General features: G+C 45.2%; 1 protein-coding gene across 1 annotated transcript in view; it reads right to left on the bottom strand.

Moving 5' to 3' along the window:
- Positions 1–277: 277 nt before the first annotated feature.
- Positions 278–19,244, bottom strand: part of LOC140906139 (uncharacterized) — a 37,036-nt gene continuing 18,069 nt past the window's right edge. Inside the window, exons 4-5 of the mRNA XM_073329643.1 lie at positions 18,803–18,928; positions 278–630 (exon numbers count right to left, since the gene is read on the bottom strand). Of these exons, the coding sequence (XP_073185744.1) occupies positions 278–630; positions 18,803–18,928 (479 nt within the window). The remainder of the gene's footprint in view (positions 631–18,802; positions 18,929–19,244) is intronic.

Here is a 19,244-nt window from a genome sequence, read left to right as displayed (position 1 = left end):
ATCTGGGTCTCTGGCATTGTTGCTGATGTTGGTCGTGTGATCTCTGGAAGTGCTGGGTATATGTTGGGTAGTGTGGACATTGGTAAGATTGGTATCTATATTGTCGCATTCTGGTCATAAAGGTTTGTATTCCTAAAGACCGGAGAGTTGCTCTTGAATCCTTCATTGAGTGAAGGACGTCGTTCGTTGTGGAGGCAAAGAGTTTGTCACCATCGAATGGAAGATCTTCAATAGTAGTCTGGACCTCTCGAGGAAATGAAGAAGAGAGCCACGAATGTCAGCACATGACTACTGCTGTAATGGTGGATCTTGCTGCCGTATTGGCCACATCGAGGGCCGCTTGCAAAGCAGTATGTGATAGGATTTGTTCCTCAGAGATTAAAGCAGTGAATTGTGGTTTCTTTGCTTCTGAAATGTCCTCAATAAAGTCCATGAATTTGTTGTAATTTTTGTGATCATATTTTGCCAGAACGGCCATATAATTAGCAATTTGAAATTGTAGGGTGGAAGATGAGTATACTTTACATCCAAGCAGATCTAAACATTTACTGTCTTTATTGGCTGGGGTGGAGTGGGGATACTGGTGCTTATTCTTTTGGTTGACTGCATCAACTACCGGCGAATTAGGCACTGGATGAGTGAAAAGAAATTCAGAGCCTTTAGAAGGGATGAAGTACTTGCGGTCCGTTCATTTGCAGGTAGGTAAGCTTGCAGCAGGAATCTGCCAGATGGCTTTGGCGGGTTCCAGAAGGGCTGGGTTGATCGGCAATGCAATCCTGGAAGAAGAAGGCGGCTGCAGGATGTCCGTTAACTCATGCTGCTATTCAGGAACCTCCTCCAGATTAATTCTTAATTCACTGGCCACTCTTTTGAAAAGGTCTTGAAATTTTGAAAAGTCATCTGAAGATGACAGGGGAGGAGGAAGCAGGGCTTCGTCAGGCATAAAACTGGGTCTACTGGGTTAGAGACAGGTCATGCCTGATTCTGCACTTGGGATGGTGCTGTCTGGTGACCAGCATCAGTGGCAGGTTCATGAGCTTGTGGTGCCAGGCCAGTGTCGGGCCTGGTTGAGGTGCCATAGTGAGTGTGGTCTCAAGGATAGGATGCCACGGGGCCCAATATTGCCACTGTGGTAGGAAGGGCATAGGTGGTGCCATCCATGGGTTTACACACCATGGGGCAGGATCCTGAGAGTAGGACGAGGTGATGTTTCTATGACCTCTATTAATTGGAGTCTGAGTATGAGAGACTTCATATGGTGAATAATCCTCCTAGAAACCAGCTTCCTCCTCACTGAAGGAAGGCTTTTTGGACCCTGGCTGAGCATTTGGCGAGAAGTAGGCATTCAGTAAGGGTGACTGCAGAATGAGTGACACAAGCAGGTCACTTGACTGCATAAATTGGAGTGCTGAAGCACCTGTGTGGTGAGGGCTGTGCGAGAGGAATTTGCTGCGATGAAAAGTTCCTCTGCACCTATGTCTTTAAAGTTGTTTGGCTGCCAGCCTGCTCAGCAGGTGTTGGTGCTGGTAGACCAGTGATAGCCTGTGGGGGGTCATGCACATCCACATGTATTGGCACCGCTTTCACCGCGGTGCCGAAAGGTGTCATCTGAGAGGCAGGCAACTGGAAGCCTGAAGCCTCGGCACTGGAGCTTTGTGCTATCACCGCAGCCACAGGCGGGTTTTGCGTGGTGCTGGAGGAGCCCGGCAGATCAAAATTGCTCAGCCAGGGAAGCGCTGGGAGGAGGCAGTAAACCTGCTGGGAGAAGCCTTGTCCCGTGAAGTTCGCTTTGCGGGTGACAGAAGGTGATTTTTTTTTTGAAGTTTTCTTCATCTTCTTAAAGGTGGGGGGCTGTGGTGTGGAGCAGAGCCAGAATCAGGACCTAAGGATTTTTGCAGCAGGAGCAGCTTTAGCCTCAACTCCCTATCCTTTCGTGCCCTAGACTTAGGTTTGGTGCAGTGGGGACATTTTGGGGGGATGTGGGACTCCCCCAAACATTTTATTCATTTTGAATGGCCATCTGACAGAGGGATGGCATCCTTACAATTAGAGCAGCGCTTAAAGCCTGGGGAGCCAGGCACATCGGAAGCGGCTGCGCTGACAGGAACTAAGACTTTTTTTTCTTTTCTTTTCTTTTATTTAAGAGAGAAACTAACACACAGTACTGGTAACATTAATAACTAACACTATTGGTAACAAATTAACTATCTAAAAGGGTAAGAGTAACAAGGGAGAAAAAGTTTTCTAACAAATCTGCTGAGCTCCATCTCAGGCCAGGGATGGTAGAGAAGGAATTGAGGAGACTGGTCGCACACCTGTACTATAAAGATACACTCGGAGGGCAGAGGGGGGCAAGTTCTGCGCGTGCGTGACTGGTACAAGTACTGCTGTAAAAATCTCCGAGAGAAGGCGAAGGGACGCACCAACACCTAGAGTGGAGCACCCACAGGTACAGCTCTCGAAAAAGTAATCTTTACCAGTCCTTTACATAGTGAAGAATGCTTGTCCTTCTGCACCAACTCAGCTGTGCTGACTGGTTAGAAGGGGCAGTAGTGGCTCCTTCTCCCCTCTGGAGTGCTACTTATAATATGGGTAGCTAGTGCAGAGGAATAAAAGAGGAGCCTTATGTCCCCCTTACTCTCCTGCAAGGAAACATAAAGGAAGTAACAATCTTGCCCTAAATACAGATACATCCAATGAAATGCAGGTGGAAGGTTAAAAACCAACTGGAACAACAGACTGCACAACAATGGAATCATGGGAAGTCTAATGATATATTAAAACTGTAAAATGTTAACACTTGAGGAATACTAACAAGCTTTTTTAGTCAACTAACCTATCCATACATGGCTTTGCATATGAAATTTCTGTTGGGTCTTCCACTCTTCTCCACTTCACTGTTGCTTCTGTTTCAACATTTTCTATCATTTCAATTCTATCCTTGACCTTTAAAATATATCAAACTTTAAATGTTTCTGTTCTTTTTATTTTTAATATAAAAACTCATTTTCCAAGAAAAATATAAATATAAGCTAATCATTTTACTTTTACTGAGTCAGTTTGTATTTATCTTTTATAAATGCCTGGCTCTCTATTTTTAAATAGAAATATTAATTTAAATTTAAACATCAACTGAGTGATTGTATACTTATATTATTTCACAGAACTTTCAAAATATAACATGATGGAAACCCAGTAACCATTAATGGTCAAAATATTAAGCTCTCTAGCCAAACAAAAAAGACAAGACACTCCAGACAACCATGTTCAAAACTGCTTAACACAGAGAGTTGCTATGATATGGAATTTTGCTATGATATGGGATTTTAGAGGTGGTGGGAACAGAGAGTAAGGGCCTGATTTTTGAAGTCTTTCAGTTGCCTAAAGATGCAGATAGGCACCTAATGGGATTTTCAAAAGCACATGTGCATTGATTTCAACATGAGTTAGGTGCCTAAATACTTCTGAAAATCCCACTAGGCATGTTTCTGCATCTTTAGGCACCTAAGTACCTTTAAAAATCTGGGCCTAAGGCCCCACTCCTACAAAGCACTTCAGAATTAGCTTAATGTTTTCCTCTAATGTACAACATACTTAGTATTTAGGAAAGAACTTCATTATTTTAAAAATATTTACTGAAAGGCAGATTCAACTTATGGAGGAAAACCATTTAACAGACCAATTTAGAGTCAATTTTGGACTTGTGTATTAATCTTTGTACAAAATATGCCTTGTAAGATACCATTTAAAATTAATAACTCACTGGTCAATAATGTCATCGTGAAATGTATGTGGCAACATTATATGTAAAGTTATAAACAAATTGAAATTAGGTCTGATGTGTTTACCAGGCAAGTCTGAGTAAACTAGTTTCTCAAACACGAAAGACAAGCTTACACCTCTTGTCAGTTATCAAAGTTGATGGGCAATCACTTGTCAAGAGGCTATTCTTTGGCAGAAAAGGGGGAGCAGGAAAAAATGGATCTGCATTTTAGCAAACAGCGGCATTGAACCTTTTTCACCACTGAACTCCTTGTCTCTGTCCTCACAGCAGGAATTAAGTTTATCTAGTGGTAACCCTCAGGAAAATGCATTTCAAAAGGGGACTGGACTAGAACAGGGAAGTGCAAAAATACCCCAATGTAACTCTCCCTATCCACCTCTCTCTCTTTCACCAAAGACAACAAAAGAAACAGCCCTTGGACTTTGGGAGAAGATCCTGGCCTGAGAATTTGGTCAGCAAAGCTACTGGGAGCATATGGTAAGGGACTGCACCTTGAATCAAGTCTAGTTTGTTAAGTTTTAGTACTAAAAAGCATTTTATCTTTATTTCTCTTGCAAACATTTCTGGCTTTAGTGCCTTATACTTGTACTCATTTAAAACCCATATCTTTGTAGTTAAATAAATTTGTTTTATCCTTTAATCCAATGGTGTGTCTACACTGAAATGCATGGGTAACTACATTTAAAGTAGCAAACTGTTAGATACTGAGGGGCAACAGACAGAAAATACCTGAACTGTCCAAGAGAGGGCTGGACAGTGCAGAACATATATTTGCAGGGGAGGAGGGGAAATTTGGTTCTAGGAGTATGTTGCTGTCAACCTGCAAGTAGTAACCAAAGCTGCTGGAAGCCAGAATGTGGATGGTGTGCTGCTGACAAGCTGCTGGAGTCAGAGTTGTTGGACCAGGGCTGTGGCTATACACAGACACTCAGGGTGTGACTTGCTGGCAGGCTGATTGTGAGCAACCCAAGTTGGAAGCTATCAGAGCAAAGCTTTGTGAGGCACCCGAGGTTGCAGAGCAGGGGCAACACAGCCCCTCACTGGTCTGGATTACAACCCGGAATATCTGACCATTGAAGACAATGGGTTTTGGATCAGGCCTCCTTTGCTTAAAGGTAAACACATGCTGAAATGTCTTGTTGGACTGGGACCTAAAAGGGGAGAGATATGGAGTTGTTGGGGTGGCGGGGCTGCAATGTAATACTTCCAAGCAGTATGTTTTTCTACATTCCCTTCTCTGGCCCATGTACCATAAAACTCAAAGAAAGCATTACTTACAAAGTAACAAGCATCCATATTTACTTCTTTTCCTGTAATATATAATACAGTAAATATTTAGGAAAGAACTCCATTACTTAATTTTAAAATATATTTACTGCAGCACAGCTTAATTTCATGGAATTAAACAAGCAATTTAGAGTCGATGTGGGATTTACATACTACATGCTAAAACTGAGAAATTGGCATATAGTCTGCTTGGGTGAAAGCAGTCTTTTGGAATTTGAAGTCTAGCCTATAAAGCAGGGGTGGACAAACTTTTTGGCCTAAGGCCCACATCAGGGTATGGAAATTGTATGGTGGGCCATGAATGTTCACGAAATTGGGGGTAGAAGCGTGCGAGGGGGTGAGGGCTCTGGGATGGGGCTAGAAATGAGGAGTTCAGGCGGCAGGAGGGAGCTCTGGGTTGGGATATGGGGGGGGGGAGGGCTCTGGAGTGGGGCTGCGGATGAAGGGTTTAGGGTTCAGGAGGGGGCACCAGGCTGGGACTGAGGGGTTTGGAGGACGGGAGAGAGATCAAGGCTGGGGCAAGAGGTTAGAGTACAGGAGAGGGGTGTGAGGGCTGTGGGGTGGGGCCAGGGATGAGGAGCTTGGGGTACAAGGGGTGGCTCTGGGCTGGGATCAAGGGGTTCGGAGGGCAGGAGAGAGATCAGGGCTCTGGCAGGGGACTGGGTCGTGGGTGGGGGGGACTCAAGGGTGGAGGCAGCTCCCGGAAGCATGTGCCCTTCCGGCTCTGAGGCGCAGCCAGGCAGCTCTGCATGCTGCCCCATCCGCAGGCGCCATTCCTGCAGGTCCCATCAGCCAGGAACCGTGACCAATGAGAACTGTGGGGGCAGCACCTGTGGATGGGGTGGTGTGCAGAGCTGCCTGGCCATGCCTCCTCATACTATGTAGGAGCCAGGGGGGTGGGGGTCGAGCCAGACGGACAGTCGTGCCAGCTGCTTCCTGGAAGCTGCATGGAGCAGGGCAAGCCCCCGACCCCACTCCCCGGCTTGAGCAGGGCAAACCCCAATTCTGCTCCCCGGCGGGAGCTGAAGACCGGATTAAATGGTCTGATGGGCCAGATGTGGCTCACAGGCCATAGTTTGCCTGCCCCTGCTATAAAGACTACATACTGGAGGAGTTTCAGAGTAACAGCCGTGTTAGTCTGTATTCGCAAAAAGAAAAGGAGTACTTGTGGCACCTTAGAGACTAACCAATTTATTTGAGCATAAGCTTTCGTGAGCTACAGCTCACTTCATCGGATGCATACTGTGGAAAGTGTAGAAGATCTTTTTATATACACACAAAGCATGAAAAAAATACCTCGATCTTTAGGAACTAGCTAAACATTGGTAAGTGAAAAATAAGGGTAATTATTTAGTTTATATTGTTTAGTATAGATTATAATATTCTATTTTCAGACAAACTACATTAAAATGGAGTTAAGGTGAAGACTATATATTACAGCAGTTGTTTTTCACATGGAGCTGTTGCACAGTCGTCTATGGTTTTCTTTTCTTAGCATGAGAGTAAATATTCAGTCTTGGGAAGACATGCTATAATGTTGTTAGATTTAGATTATGCAAGCGTCTATGTAGAGGCAGTGGTCCTTGGAGAGGGAGCTGTGTGAGCAGTAGGAGAGTTGGCTCTCTGTCTTGTTCTTGGATTAGAATCAATTCTTGAGGCAGAATTGCTCTCTGGGAACAGGCGTTGGCATTTGGCTAGGACTGCTGAAGGAAAGAATTGCCCTTCATGCTGTGCGTGAATATCTCTGTTCCAGAACTGGTATCTATGTAAATAAAACAAGTTATGCTTCAAATATATCTAGATTCTGTATCGCTGATTTCTCCTCCACTGGGCAACCAACTGGAAAGCCCTACCTACCACCACTTGGCAAAGAGATGACACTGGTGTCAGACCAGGGCACTGATGTGAGAAGAAGGGGAAACAATCTGAATAACATACATGGCTGTTATAACTATCCACCAAATACACAATATATCCAGGGAATTCAGAGTTGAAAATTAAACTTAAAAGAAACCTAGATATTTTAAGGTATGGAAATGAACAGTCAGGGCATCAAAACAACCTTAAAGCTGTCCTCTAGCAGGACAGGACGGGATGGGAAGGATGTAATGTGCCTTTAAATATACTCAACCTTAACTCATCTAATTTGTGATCACAAATTATGTGTTATTATAGTTGTATGGTTATTACATGATATCACTATAAAGCAAAATTAAATCTGTTTAGGTGCCTTAAATATATATATTTTTTAATTTAACTTTTCAAATCACATTCACCAGTACTTTCTAGCTTCTTTACACTGCTCTGGACTAGGACAAAGCAGCTAGAGCATATTGGCCAGTTAAATTGGGTTTGCAGCTGCTTTGCATTCTAGAGAAGCATCGAGCAGGACGAGTGTACACCCAAATTCCCCTTCCTTCTGCCCCCCATTCCTCTGCACCACCAACCCCATACAAGTAAATCTCTTCTCTTCGCCTGATGAGTAGATCTCATGCAACGGTAGTTGTCAAGGTTCCTTCCCCACTCTGAACTCTAGGCTACAGATGTGGGGACCTGCATGAAAACTCACTAAGCTTCCTTTTACCAGCTTAGGTTAAAACTTCCCCAAGGTACAAACTATTTTACCTTTTGTCCTTGGATTTTCACTGCCATCACCTAACATCTAACCAGTATTATTAGGAAAGACTCCGTTTGGAAACGTCTTTCCCCCCAAAATCCTCCCAAACGTTACACCCCCCTTTCCTGCAGAAGGCTTGATAAAAATCCTCACCAATTTGCACAGGTGACCACAGACCCAAACCCTTGGATCTTAAGAACAATGAAAAACCATTCAGTTTCTTAAAAGAAGAATTTTTATAGAAGTAAAAAACATCACCTCTGTAAAATCAGGATGGTAAATACCTTAAAGGGTAATTAGATTCAAATCATAGAGAATCCCTCTAGGCAAAACCTTAAGTTACAAAAAGACACAAAAACAGGAATATACATTCCATTCAGCACCGCCTACTTTCTCTGCCATTTAAAGAAATCAGAATCTAACGCATACCTAGCTAGATTACTTACTAAGTTCTAAGACTCCATTCCTGTTCTGTCCCTGGCAAAAGCATCACACAGACAGAGAGAGAGGCTTTGTTTCTCCCTCCCCCCAGCTTTTGAAAGTATCTTGTCTCCTCATTGGTCATTTTGGTCAGGTGCCAGCGAGGTTATCCTAGCTTCTTAATCCTTTACAGGTGAAAGGGTTTTGCCTCTGGCCAGGAGGGATTTTAATGGTATTTACCCTTCCCTTTATATTTATAGCATGCCCCCCAAATCACAGATAGGGTGAAACACTGGCTGGGATCTCTTCCTGGACCGCTAAGAGAAAACAGAGTTAATAAGACACATGCACCTCTAAATATACTACCAAGTATATAAAGACTAACAATATTTTCCACATCTCAAGGACAATTTTAACCAGTTGATTCTGGGAAACTTTCACAGGAGAGTGCATCAGCCACTTTATTAGAAGCTCCTGAGATGTGTTGGATGTCGAAATCAAAATCTTGGAGAGCTAAACTCCACTGAATAATTTTTTTTGTTATTTTCCATGGCAGTATGAAGCCACTGTAGCGCAGCATGGTCGGTTTGCAGGTGGAAACACCGTCCCCAAACATATGGGCATAACTTTTCCAGAGCATAGACAATGGCGTGACATTCTTTTTCACTGACTGACCAGTTGCTTTCCCTCTCAGACAGCCTCTTGCTGAGAAACACTACAGGGTGGAATTCTTGATCCGGTCCTTCCTGCATTAAAACCGCTCCCACACCATGCTCAGACACATCTGTGATTACTGGAAACGGTTTGTCAAAGTCTGGGGCCCTTAGCACAGGGTCAGACATGAGTGTCGCTTTTAAGCTGGTTAAAGGCCTTCTGACACTCTTCGGTCCACTGAACGGCATTTGGCTGTTTCTTTTTGGTTAGGTCTATCAGTGGGGCGGCGATTTGGCTGTATTGCGGTACAAATCGCCTGTAATAACTGACCAAGCCTAAGGATTGAACCTGTTTCTTTGACTTTGAGACAGGCCACTTTTGGATAGCATCCATTTCGGCCTGTAGGGGACTGATAGTTCCTTGACCCACCTCGTGTCCAAATAAGTCACTCTGTTTAGGCCTATTTGACACTTCTTAGCCTTAACAGTTAGTCCTGCCTCCCTTATGCTCTCGAAGACTTTTTGTAGATGTTCCAGGTGTTCTGCCCAGGAATCCGAAAATATGGCCACATCGTCAAGGTAGGCGACTGCATATTCTCCTAATCCCGCTAGGAGACCATCTACAAGTCTTTGGAAGATGGCGGATGCATTCCGCAGCCCGAAAGGGAGTACATTAAATTCATACAGCCCGACATGTGTGGCGAAGGCTGACCATTCCTTGGCAGATTCATCTAGCGATACCTGCCAGTACTCCTTGGTTCAGTCCAAGGTAGCGATGAACTGGGCCCATCCCAGTTTCTCCAATAGCTCATCTGTGCGTGGCATTCGATACTTCTCTGGACGAGTTACAGCATTTAGCTTATGGTAGTCCATGCAAAAACGTATCTCCCCATCAGGTTTGGGAACTAGAACCACTGGAGATGCCCACACACTGCCAAAGGGGCGGATTACCCCCATCTGTAGCATATCCTGGATCTCCCGTTCTATAGCAGCTTTAGCTTGAGGAGACACCCGGTAAGGTTGGACTTTAATTGGGTGAGCATTACCTGTGTCAATGGAGTGGTATGCCCGTTCAGTCAGTCCTGGGATGGCTGAGAACGTCGGCGAGTAGCTAGTGCACAGCTCCTGGATGTGCTGTCGCTGCATATGTCCAAGGGTCCTGGAGAGGTTCACCTCTTCCATGCCACCAGCACTTTTCCCTTCATAGTAGACACCTTCAGGCCACTCAGCGTCCTCTCCTCCCTGGGCTGTAAATTGACAAACCTTTAATTCTCTGGAATAAAAGGGCTTTAGAAAATTAATATGGTATACCTTAGGCTTTCGGTTGGAGGTGGGGAATGCTATGAGATAATTAACAGCTCACAGGCGCTCCTGGACCATGAATGGCTCTTCTCACGATGCTTCCATTTTATGGGCCTGGAGCGCCTTTAAGACCATGACCTGGTCCCCGACTTTGAAGGAACGCTCTCTGGCATGTTTATCATACCAGGCTTTTTGCTCTTTTTGAGCATCCTTTAGGTTTTCTTTTGTAAGGGCTAGAGTTACGGAGGGTGTTTTATAGGTTGGTTACAAAGTCCAGAATATTAGCTCCTGGAGAAGGTGTAAGTCCCTCCCATTGCTGCTTCACCAACTGTAATGGTCCCTTAACCTCGCAGCCATATACAAGTTCTAATGGTGAAAACCCTAAACTAGGATGTGGTACAGCTCTGTAGGCAAACAGCAAAACTGCTGCAACACTAGGTCCCAATCATTGGAGTGCTCATTTAAGAATTTATGTATCATGGCCCCCAAAGTTCCATTAAACTTCTTACCACCATCAAACAAATGGCATGGTGGAGGAGTGGCAACCAAGTGATTTACCCCATGAGCTTCCCAAAGGCTTTCCATAGTTCCTGCCAGGAAATTAGTTCCTGCATCTGTGAGGATGCCGGAGGGCCAACTTACCCTGGCAAAAATGTCTGTTAGTGCCTGGCACACACTTTTAGCCCTGGTGTTGCTTAGAGCTCCTGCTTCCGGCCATCAGGTGGCAACATCCATGAAAGTCAGTATTTCATGACATCGGGTGGCAACATCCATGAAAGTCAGCTTTCCTCTGCGTGTCTTTTTTGGAAAAGGACCCAGAATAGCCACAGCTACTCGCTGAAATGGAACCTCAATGATGGGGAGTGGCTGGAGAGGGGCTTTGACCTGGTCTTGGGGTTTTCCCACTCTTTGGCATTGTCAAGGTTCCTCCCCCACTCTCAACTCTAGGGTACAGATGTGGGGACCTGCATGAAAACCTCCTAAGCTTACTTTCACCAGCTTAGGTTAAAACTTCCCCAAGGTACAAATTAATTTTATCCTTTGTCCTTGGAACATCCACTGCCACCACCAAACTCTAACTGGGTTTACTGGGAAACGTAGTTTGGACATGTCTTTCCCCCCAAAATCCTCCCAACCCTTACACCCCACTTCCTGGGAAAGGTTTGGTAAAAATCCTCACCAATTTGCATAGGTGACCACAGACCCAAACCCTTGGATCTGAGAACAATGAAAAAGCATTCAGTTTTCTTACAAGACGACTTTTAATAGAAATAGAAGTAAATAGAAGTAAAGAAATCACCTCTGTAAAATCAGGATGGTAGATACCTTACAGGGTAATTGGATTCAAAACATAGAGAATCCCTCTAGGCAAAACCTTAAGTTACAAAAAAGACACACAGACAGAAATAGTCATTCTATTCAGCACAATTCTTTTCTTAGCCATTTAAAGAAATCATAATCTAACACATACCTAGCTAGATTACTTACTAAAGTTCCAAGACTCCATTCCTGTTCTATCCCCAGCAAAAGCAGCATACCAACGGACACACAGATCCTTTGTTTCTCTCCCTCCTCCCAGCTTTTGAAAGTATCTTGTCTCCTCATTGGTCATTTTGGTCAGGTGCCAGCGAGGTTACCTTTAGCTTCTTAACCCTTTACAGGTGAGAGGATTGTAAAGGGGTTTACCCTTCCCTTTATATTTATGACAGGCATACTTCACGAGACCGGACATAGGTAGAAACATCCTTGCCCATTCCCTCCCAGTGGAATGACTTCCCCAAACAGTCTTTGGTCCTGTTCACCCCAGCATGGCCACTAGGATGATTGTGAGCTAAGCTCAAGAGCTTGACCCGGTACTTAGTTGGAACTACCAACTGTCTCTGTGGATGCCAGTCTTCCTGGTGTCCACCAGAAAGAGTTTCCTTGTATAAAAGTCCTCTTTCTACAACAAACCTGGATCGATTAGAAGAGCTGAGAGGCGGTGGGTTGCTCCGTGCCGCCGTCCAAGCTCTCTGGAGGCTTTCATCTGCTTCCTGTTCGGTCTGGAACTATTCCCTTGATGCTGGAGACATCAGTTCCTCATTAGATAGTGGAGCTATGCTTGGTCCCTTTGGAAGCGATGTAGGGGATGGGGCTGCTTCTGTTGACCGTGAACTGCTCTCCGCTGGTGCACTATGTTGGGGTTCAGGCTCCAGCTGAGCCTCTTGTGTAGGTTTATCGGCTGCTGCCGGTTCAGGTTCGGTGGGGCCCTCTGGTGGTGGGGTTGCAAGTAGTGGGTTCAGTGCTTGCAATGGTTCTGGTGCTGGTTTTTCCGCTGGTTCTGGTTCTGAGACTGGCTCTGTCTGGGTCTCTGTGACTGGATCCACTACTGCTGTTGCAGACGATGGCATGGGGTCCAGTTCCATTATCTCTGATCGGGTCCTGGTAGAAGTTTTCGGAACAGAGTTAGGCATGACAGCTTGCTTAGCCTGGCTGCGGGTGACCATTCCCACCCTCTTGGCTCGCTTCACATGATTGGCCAAGTCTTCCCCCAACAGCATGGGGATGGGATAATCATCATAGACTGCAGAAGTCCACATTCCTGACCAGCCCTTGTACTGGACAGGCAACTTGGTTGTAGGCAAATTGAAAGAGTTGGACTTGAAAGGTTGAATCGTCACTTGGATCTCTGGGTTGATTAAATTGGGGTTTACTAAGGAAGCATGGATAGCCAACACTTGTGCTCCGGTGTCCCTCCATGCAGTAAACTTCTTCCCGCCCACACTCACAGTTTCCCTCCGCTCCGAGGGTATCTGGGAGGTATCTGGGCCTGAGGACCTCTGGTGTGATTCCGGTGCAATGAACTGTCATCTGTTGAGGTTCTTGGGGCAGTTGGCCTTTACATGCCCCTGCTCATTACATTTAAAACATCGTCCAGCTGACGGGTCACTGGGGTGAGCTGGATTGCTGGAGACGGTGTGGCGGGATGATAAGGTGGCTGGAGGGTTCCTTCGGGGGTAGCTGGGGCCTTGGGCTGCCCCTGGTAGTAGGGTGTGGTCTGGTATCCGCTTCTGGTATCCGCTCCAACTGCGACCAGTTATTTTCTTTGCTGCCACCTCCACCCATTTGGCTCCAATCTCCCCCAGCCTTGATTACAGTTTTGGGCTTCCCATCTAGGATGTATCTTTCTAGTTCCTCAGGAACACCCTCTAAGAACTGCTCCATTTGCATTAGGAAGGGCAAATCTTCTGGAGATTTAACACTTGCTCCTGATATCCAGGCATCCCAATTTTTCACAATGTGGTAGGCATATCAGGTAAATGACACGTCTGGTTTCCACCTTAGGGCTTCTAGCTGTGCGGAATTCCTCCTGCTTCTCTTCTCTTCGGTGGTCATAGTCTGCCTATCCTCATGTCTCCAATTGTGTAGAAGGCTGCCGTGAATTCTTGCCTCCAGTACTTACGAACTGTCAGGCCTCCTCAAAGGCTTCCTCTCTGAATTATTCATTTGTGGCCAGTTCCATTCTTTCTTCAACATGGGGTACAGGTGTTTCCCAAAGCTGGGTGTCTAGGAACTTACCAGCTTCTCTGATTCTTAGTAGCATCTCACCTTGCTCCTCTAAACCAAGAATGTTTTCCTCCAGCACAGCCATCAACTTGCATGGCTTCTAGTTGAGGTCCTGCTCTGAAATGCTCTTCTCTGCTAAACTTCTCGTCTCCCTGCACTAGCCAGGGCTGGCTTGGGGCCAACGAGACTTACATTATCAGTGGGAGAGACCTGGCTCCGGATACCATGAACAATGATGATTGCTTTGTATATGGATCTATCCTTCAGAGGGATCAATACGGCCTGGGCCAGTACAGATAGTGAGGTCAGCATATCAGTGAGTATCCAGATGGGGGTTTTCTGTGCAACCTTGATGTTCTTCCACTTCCCTTAAGAGTTTCAAGTTCATGGTCCATGTCATACTCCCATTGGGCCATCAACAGAAATGAGGGAGGTTCCCAGGAGCAGAGGCTCTGCTGCAGGCCTCTGAAGGAGAAAAGGGGTAGTCCTCCTCCAATGGCAGAAATGATCTTTCTGCTGCACTCTGCCTTTAAGTCATTACCAAGGCAGCCTTATGACAATTTCCCAGAGCTGATCAAATAGGGGTGATCCTAGAACCATTGGTAGAGTCCTTCAGTGTTATACGGGGCACTATGATCCTAAGAGTCCCTTTATGCCAACTGGCAAAGAGCACACCAAAAATATTGTTATCAGAATATTTAGCCTGTGTCTTGAAAACTGATCACGATTGTGTGGTGTATGTATAGGTTGTGTATAAAAAGTTACATATGTGTGCTGGAAATATGTTCTTAAAAATGTTTTGGAGGCAGCTTATAAACAAGCCTGCCCTAGACAAAGGAATGTGGATTTATCTGTCTACATGGATCAAGCTAACAGACAGATAACAAAACAGCCTGGCTTGATTACAAGCATGGGAAAATAAAAGTACATTTGCATCTCAGGGAAACAAAGTGATCAAGCCAATCAAAAAAGCAAATTGACCTGAAATTGAAGAAGGAGCTTGGCACCTACACTCCAAAGAACAAGGATCAGGGGAGAGGAACTTTGTCTGGTCTTACTTTTCAAGGTATACACTTCGAAGATTTATGGACTACAAAAGGGAAGAAATGTGGTGTTATACATCACTTTAGGGCCAACGGGGCCAGGGCTCTTCTGTGAAAGGTGGCTCCCCCAACCATGTGGATTGAGGATGCTGAGAACTGAGTGGAGGTGAGAAATTGCCTGAAATCAGAATTGTAGTCTGTTAAGTTTTAGACACTAGAAAGAAACCATTTTCTGTTTCTGTTGTCTCTGCTTAGTATCACTTTAGATCTCCAGTCTTTACTAATTAACTTATTCTTGTTTTATTACAAATTAATCTCTGTGCTGTTCTACTAAAGTGAGGTGTGCATTCTCAGTTGAGCCAGCAGACTGGTGTATCTTCTGTTCTTTTGGAGACAGTGGACTTGGTAGTTTCTGCAAGTGTACACTGATAGGCACTGGATACTGCAGAGGAACACTTTTTCAGGGTTTCAGGATCTGGGGTTCAATGAATGTTTCCTGCAAGGCAAGATTAAGACTGCAGTGTCTCAAAGAGTTTCCTGGTGAGGCAGACAGACTGGTGTGGCAAGGAGCTGATACACACAGTTTAAGCTCCAGCAAAACTCTCTCTTGCTGAGGCAAAGGGGTAACACAGTGGCTTACTGTTCTGGGTGTCAAGAAAGCATCGCAGGCACCAATGTCAAGGATACACAGAATTGCAGAATGGTATTACACAGTACCATCCTGGCTGAGGTCAATGACTTTGGTACCAGCATAGTTGGTGCCAAAGTGTTGGTGACCAACTTGCCATCAGAAGTAATGTGGTCCTTGGTTTAAAAGTGACCATTGGTACCAACGCATATGGACTTCATTTTAAGACTTGCTCATGGCAAAATCTTAGGAAAGGTTCTGCATCCCTGTTCCATGCAGGGGAATCAGTGCTGGTTGGAGTCTCTGGAGGGGTGCTCTTTACAACCTCTCTTGGGCGTCACCTGTAGTGCAGCTGATATGAGATTTAGTTGGGTACCACAGGAGTTTGGTGTGGTGTCAAGGCTGGTTGGAGCACTGAAGTAACTGGAAGGGCCCAATAACGAGAGATTTTTGGAGGATCTGACTCTGCCTGTGTTACAGTCTACCTGCATCAATCTCCCTAGGAGAAGGAGCTTCAGTTTCACCTCCCTGCTCTTCTGGGTCCTCCTTAAGAATGATCTGCATATACAGCAGCATGCTGGTATATAGCCCTTTCCCAGAAATAGGCTCTGTGGCATGTCTGTTGCTGACTCCCATGGCTGAGCCTCATGATGGGTAAATTCTGAAGCCTGGCAATTTGGGTTCCATAATCTTGGATCATGTACAGGGGAGTATGTCCTTGTACAGTAGGATATATTGAGGGAGGGTCTGTACCAGGAGAGGAATTCCTAAACAAAAGAAACTCTATCACTATACTAAACTAGAAAAAGAAAGTGTCAAATGGCAAAGAAAACCTAACAATATGCTAACTACAAAACTTTAAACTTCAGAAAGCTAAACAGTTTCTCACTAGAGCAAAGAATGAGGACACTACATTGTCCCATGAGTCTAAATACATCAATCTCACAGATGCAATGCCTCCAAAGACTGTAGGGGAGACCTAGCTTCTCCCTGCCTATTCATACAGTACACAGCAACCATGTTTTGTAGGAAAATCTGCATAGGGTTGCCTCTGATCTGAGGAATAAAAATCCAAGAGATGATCTGATGGGTCCTTGTTCCGAAGTGTTTATGTGGAGCTTCAATTTCTGAAAGTCAAAGCTCTTACATGAACTCCCCCTCCCTATAATAATTTGAGCGGATGGTTGAAGAAAGGATCTCCCCTTCTAAATATTTTGAGAAATATTTATCATACTAATGACTCATTGATCTTAGGTTCTTTATTCTAGTAGAGAAATGCATAAGAACCAATAGCTGGAAGATAAAGCCTGAAAAAAATCACATCAGAAATAAGGTACACATTTTTAACAAGAATGATTTAAGGTCTCGAAAATTTGCCTTACAGTGAGAGACAAAGAAGCTTCATTTATTTAAGTAATGCCAGAGAAGTTTATGAGGTGATATAATCAGAATCTACAAATACCTAGGTAGAAAAGAAATTTCTCATAGTACATGGTTCTTTAATCTCGCAGAAAAAGTCATAACAAGATAGAATGCTTACTTATCTCACAATAACTGTGGATCTTCAAGTTACATTGTTCATATGGATTCCACTTTTGAGGTATATTAACACATGGAGATAAGGCTGTGATTCCCAGATCACATAAAGATACTCATGCTAGCACTCATTGAGCTGGCACACTAAAAATAGTAGTGTAGCTGCAGCATAGGCAGTAGCAGAATGGGCTAGCCAGGACCCTGTGGATACATATTCAGGGCACCTAGCCCATGATGCCACTATTGCAGCACATGCTACTGTGACCTTTACTACTATCAAACTATCGCAAGTATGTCTACACAAGCTGGGAATCACACCCCTAACTACAAGTACAGATGTAACTTGGGGCACATGTGCCCCAAGCACACAAGGATGTGATTATTCATACCCTCAGCCAAATGTGGGCAGCAGCTTAAAGGATAGTCACCTTCCCCTTTCACTGCATTTAAAGATTCCATTGTTGTTACTCCTGGGGGAATTCTGCGCAACTGCACATGCACAGAATTTATGTCCCCGGCAGATTTCTTTGCTTTCCCACAGAAAAACGACTTTCTGATGCAAAGGGAAGCCACAAGAGCAGTCATTCGATCCTCCCCAGCAGTATGTTTCGGGCGCCCAGGGCAGCTGGCAAAGAGGTAAAACATTGTGGGGCAGGAGGCAGAACGGGGGAAGACCCAGCTTATGACTCCTACCCTGTGCCAGCTCAGCTCAGCTGCTAGTCTGGGCTGGGGAGGACGGGACTTCCTCTTCCCATGCATGGCATCCAGGATCAGGTCAGACCCACCACCAGACTTCTCCCCTGGCTGCAGGAAGCTCTGCAATGCCCCCCTGCTTCCTGCACCCATCGCTCCTCAGCTGCAGTGGGAAGGATCCCTCTACAGGGAGCTGCTCCCACATCTATGTGCCCCATTCATACCCAGACCCTCCTGCTGAGCCTCATCCCCCCACACTCCCCCTGGACAAGCCACCTGCACCCAGATCCCCACGCCACCAAGCCCCAACCAGTTGCACCTGGATCTCCACCTCACTAAGCCCTATTCCCCCAGCATTCAGGGGGAGGGATAGCTCAATGGTTTGAGCATTGGCCTGCTAAACCCAAGGTTGTGAGTTCAATCCTTGAGGGGGCCATTTAGGGGGTTCTGCGGCAAAATTGGGGATTGGTCCTGCTTTGAGCAGGGGGTTGGACTAGATGACCTCCTGAGGTCCCTTCCAACTCTGATATTCTATGAATCTGGACCCCCCATTGAGCCCCCCTACACCCACACACCCCTGCTGAGCTCTATATCCCACACACCGACCCCCTGCTGAGCCCAACCACCTACACTGGACCCCTTTGCAGAGTCCCATTACCATTGCACCCAAAACCCCCTAACCCCCCTGTGCATCCCCCACTGAGACGCCTCCACCCAGATTGCCCCACATAGAACCCTCTCAACCCACACCTGGATCCCCCCATGCTAAGCCCCTCCACATTTGGATCCTGCCTTGCTAAGCCTACCTGGTGCACCTGGCATGGAGGGGCAGGGCCCTGGAGTGTTTCTGGGGCAGGCCCCGTCCTTGCACTGTGCCAGGGTTGGGTGCAGCCTCACCACTGAGTCCATGCCAGGCGGGGTGGGCGGTAGTTGCACAGTGATTTCCCACCTCAATTCAGCCAGTGGCTTGTGCTCCCCAATGCCATGCTGGAGCCTCCACATTTCTTTGACAAATAAATTTGCAGAATTTTAAAATATTGTGAGCAGAATTTTAATTTTTTGGCACAGAACGCCCTCAGGACTAAACTGTTGTAGACCTAGACACCCAACTCCTACATAGTGCCTATGTGGAAAACAAGGTCAAGAAAAAGCAGCAAATGTCTCAATTAGTATTTCATGGGAAAGCCACCTTAGAATAGGAAAAATCAGTTGGTTTCATGTGACAATTGTGTCACGCTATAATAGTATACATTTGTTGCCAGTATTTCTTTAACCTTAACCTTACAAACTTACCAACAAATATATTTTGCTGAAATGAATTGAGTTCAACATACATAGTGCAAACATGAGGATATGGAGCAAGAAATGTATCCCCATGTTTGAATCTCAGTTTTGATACTCTCTCCCATTTACTTAAATCTGGATAGTGGAGTCAAGGCTTTAAAATGTAACATTAAAATTATATAAGGTGAATAAAAATCATGTGGCTAAATCTCCATTCACTGCTTCAAAAGTGTACCTTTATAAACGTATGTACCATACTCTTGTACATTAACTTATCTGTGTAGTTATAAGAAAAATTCTATATGATCAGCATTTTTTTCTTTTATCAGTGGTTTGTGTTTTCACCCCAGATTCAAGCAGTTTCTTTACTAGGCCCTAGTCCTGAAATCCTCACTCAAAGTAATATACTCGGCACCTCCATGAAGACTATCAAAATAAACCCTTGAATGTT

The sequence above is a fragment of the Lepidochelys kempii genome, chromosome 2 (assembly GCF_965140285.1).
Source record: "Lepidochelys kempii isolate rLepKem1 chromosome 2, rLepKem1.hap1, whole genome shotgun sequence".
Classification (NCBI taxonomy): domain Eukaryota; kingdom Metazoa; phylum Chordata; order Testudines; family Cheloniidae; genus Lepidochelys; species Lepidochelys kempii.
The sequence above is the reverse complement of the archived record's forward strand: the minus strand, read 5'-3'. Positions and strand labels throughout refer to the sequence as shown.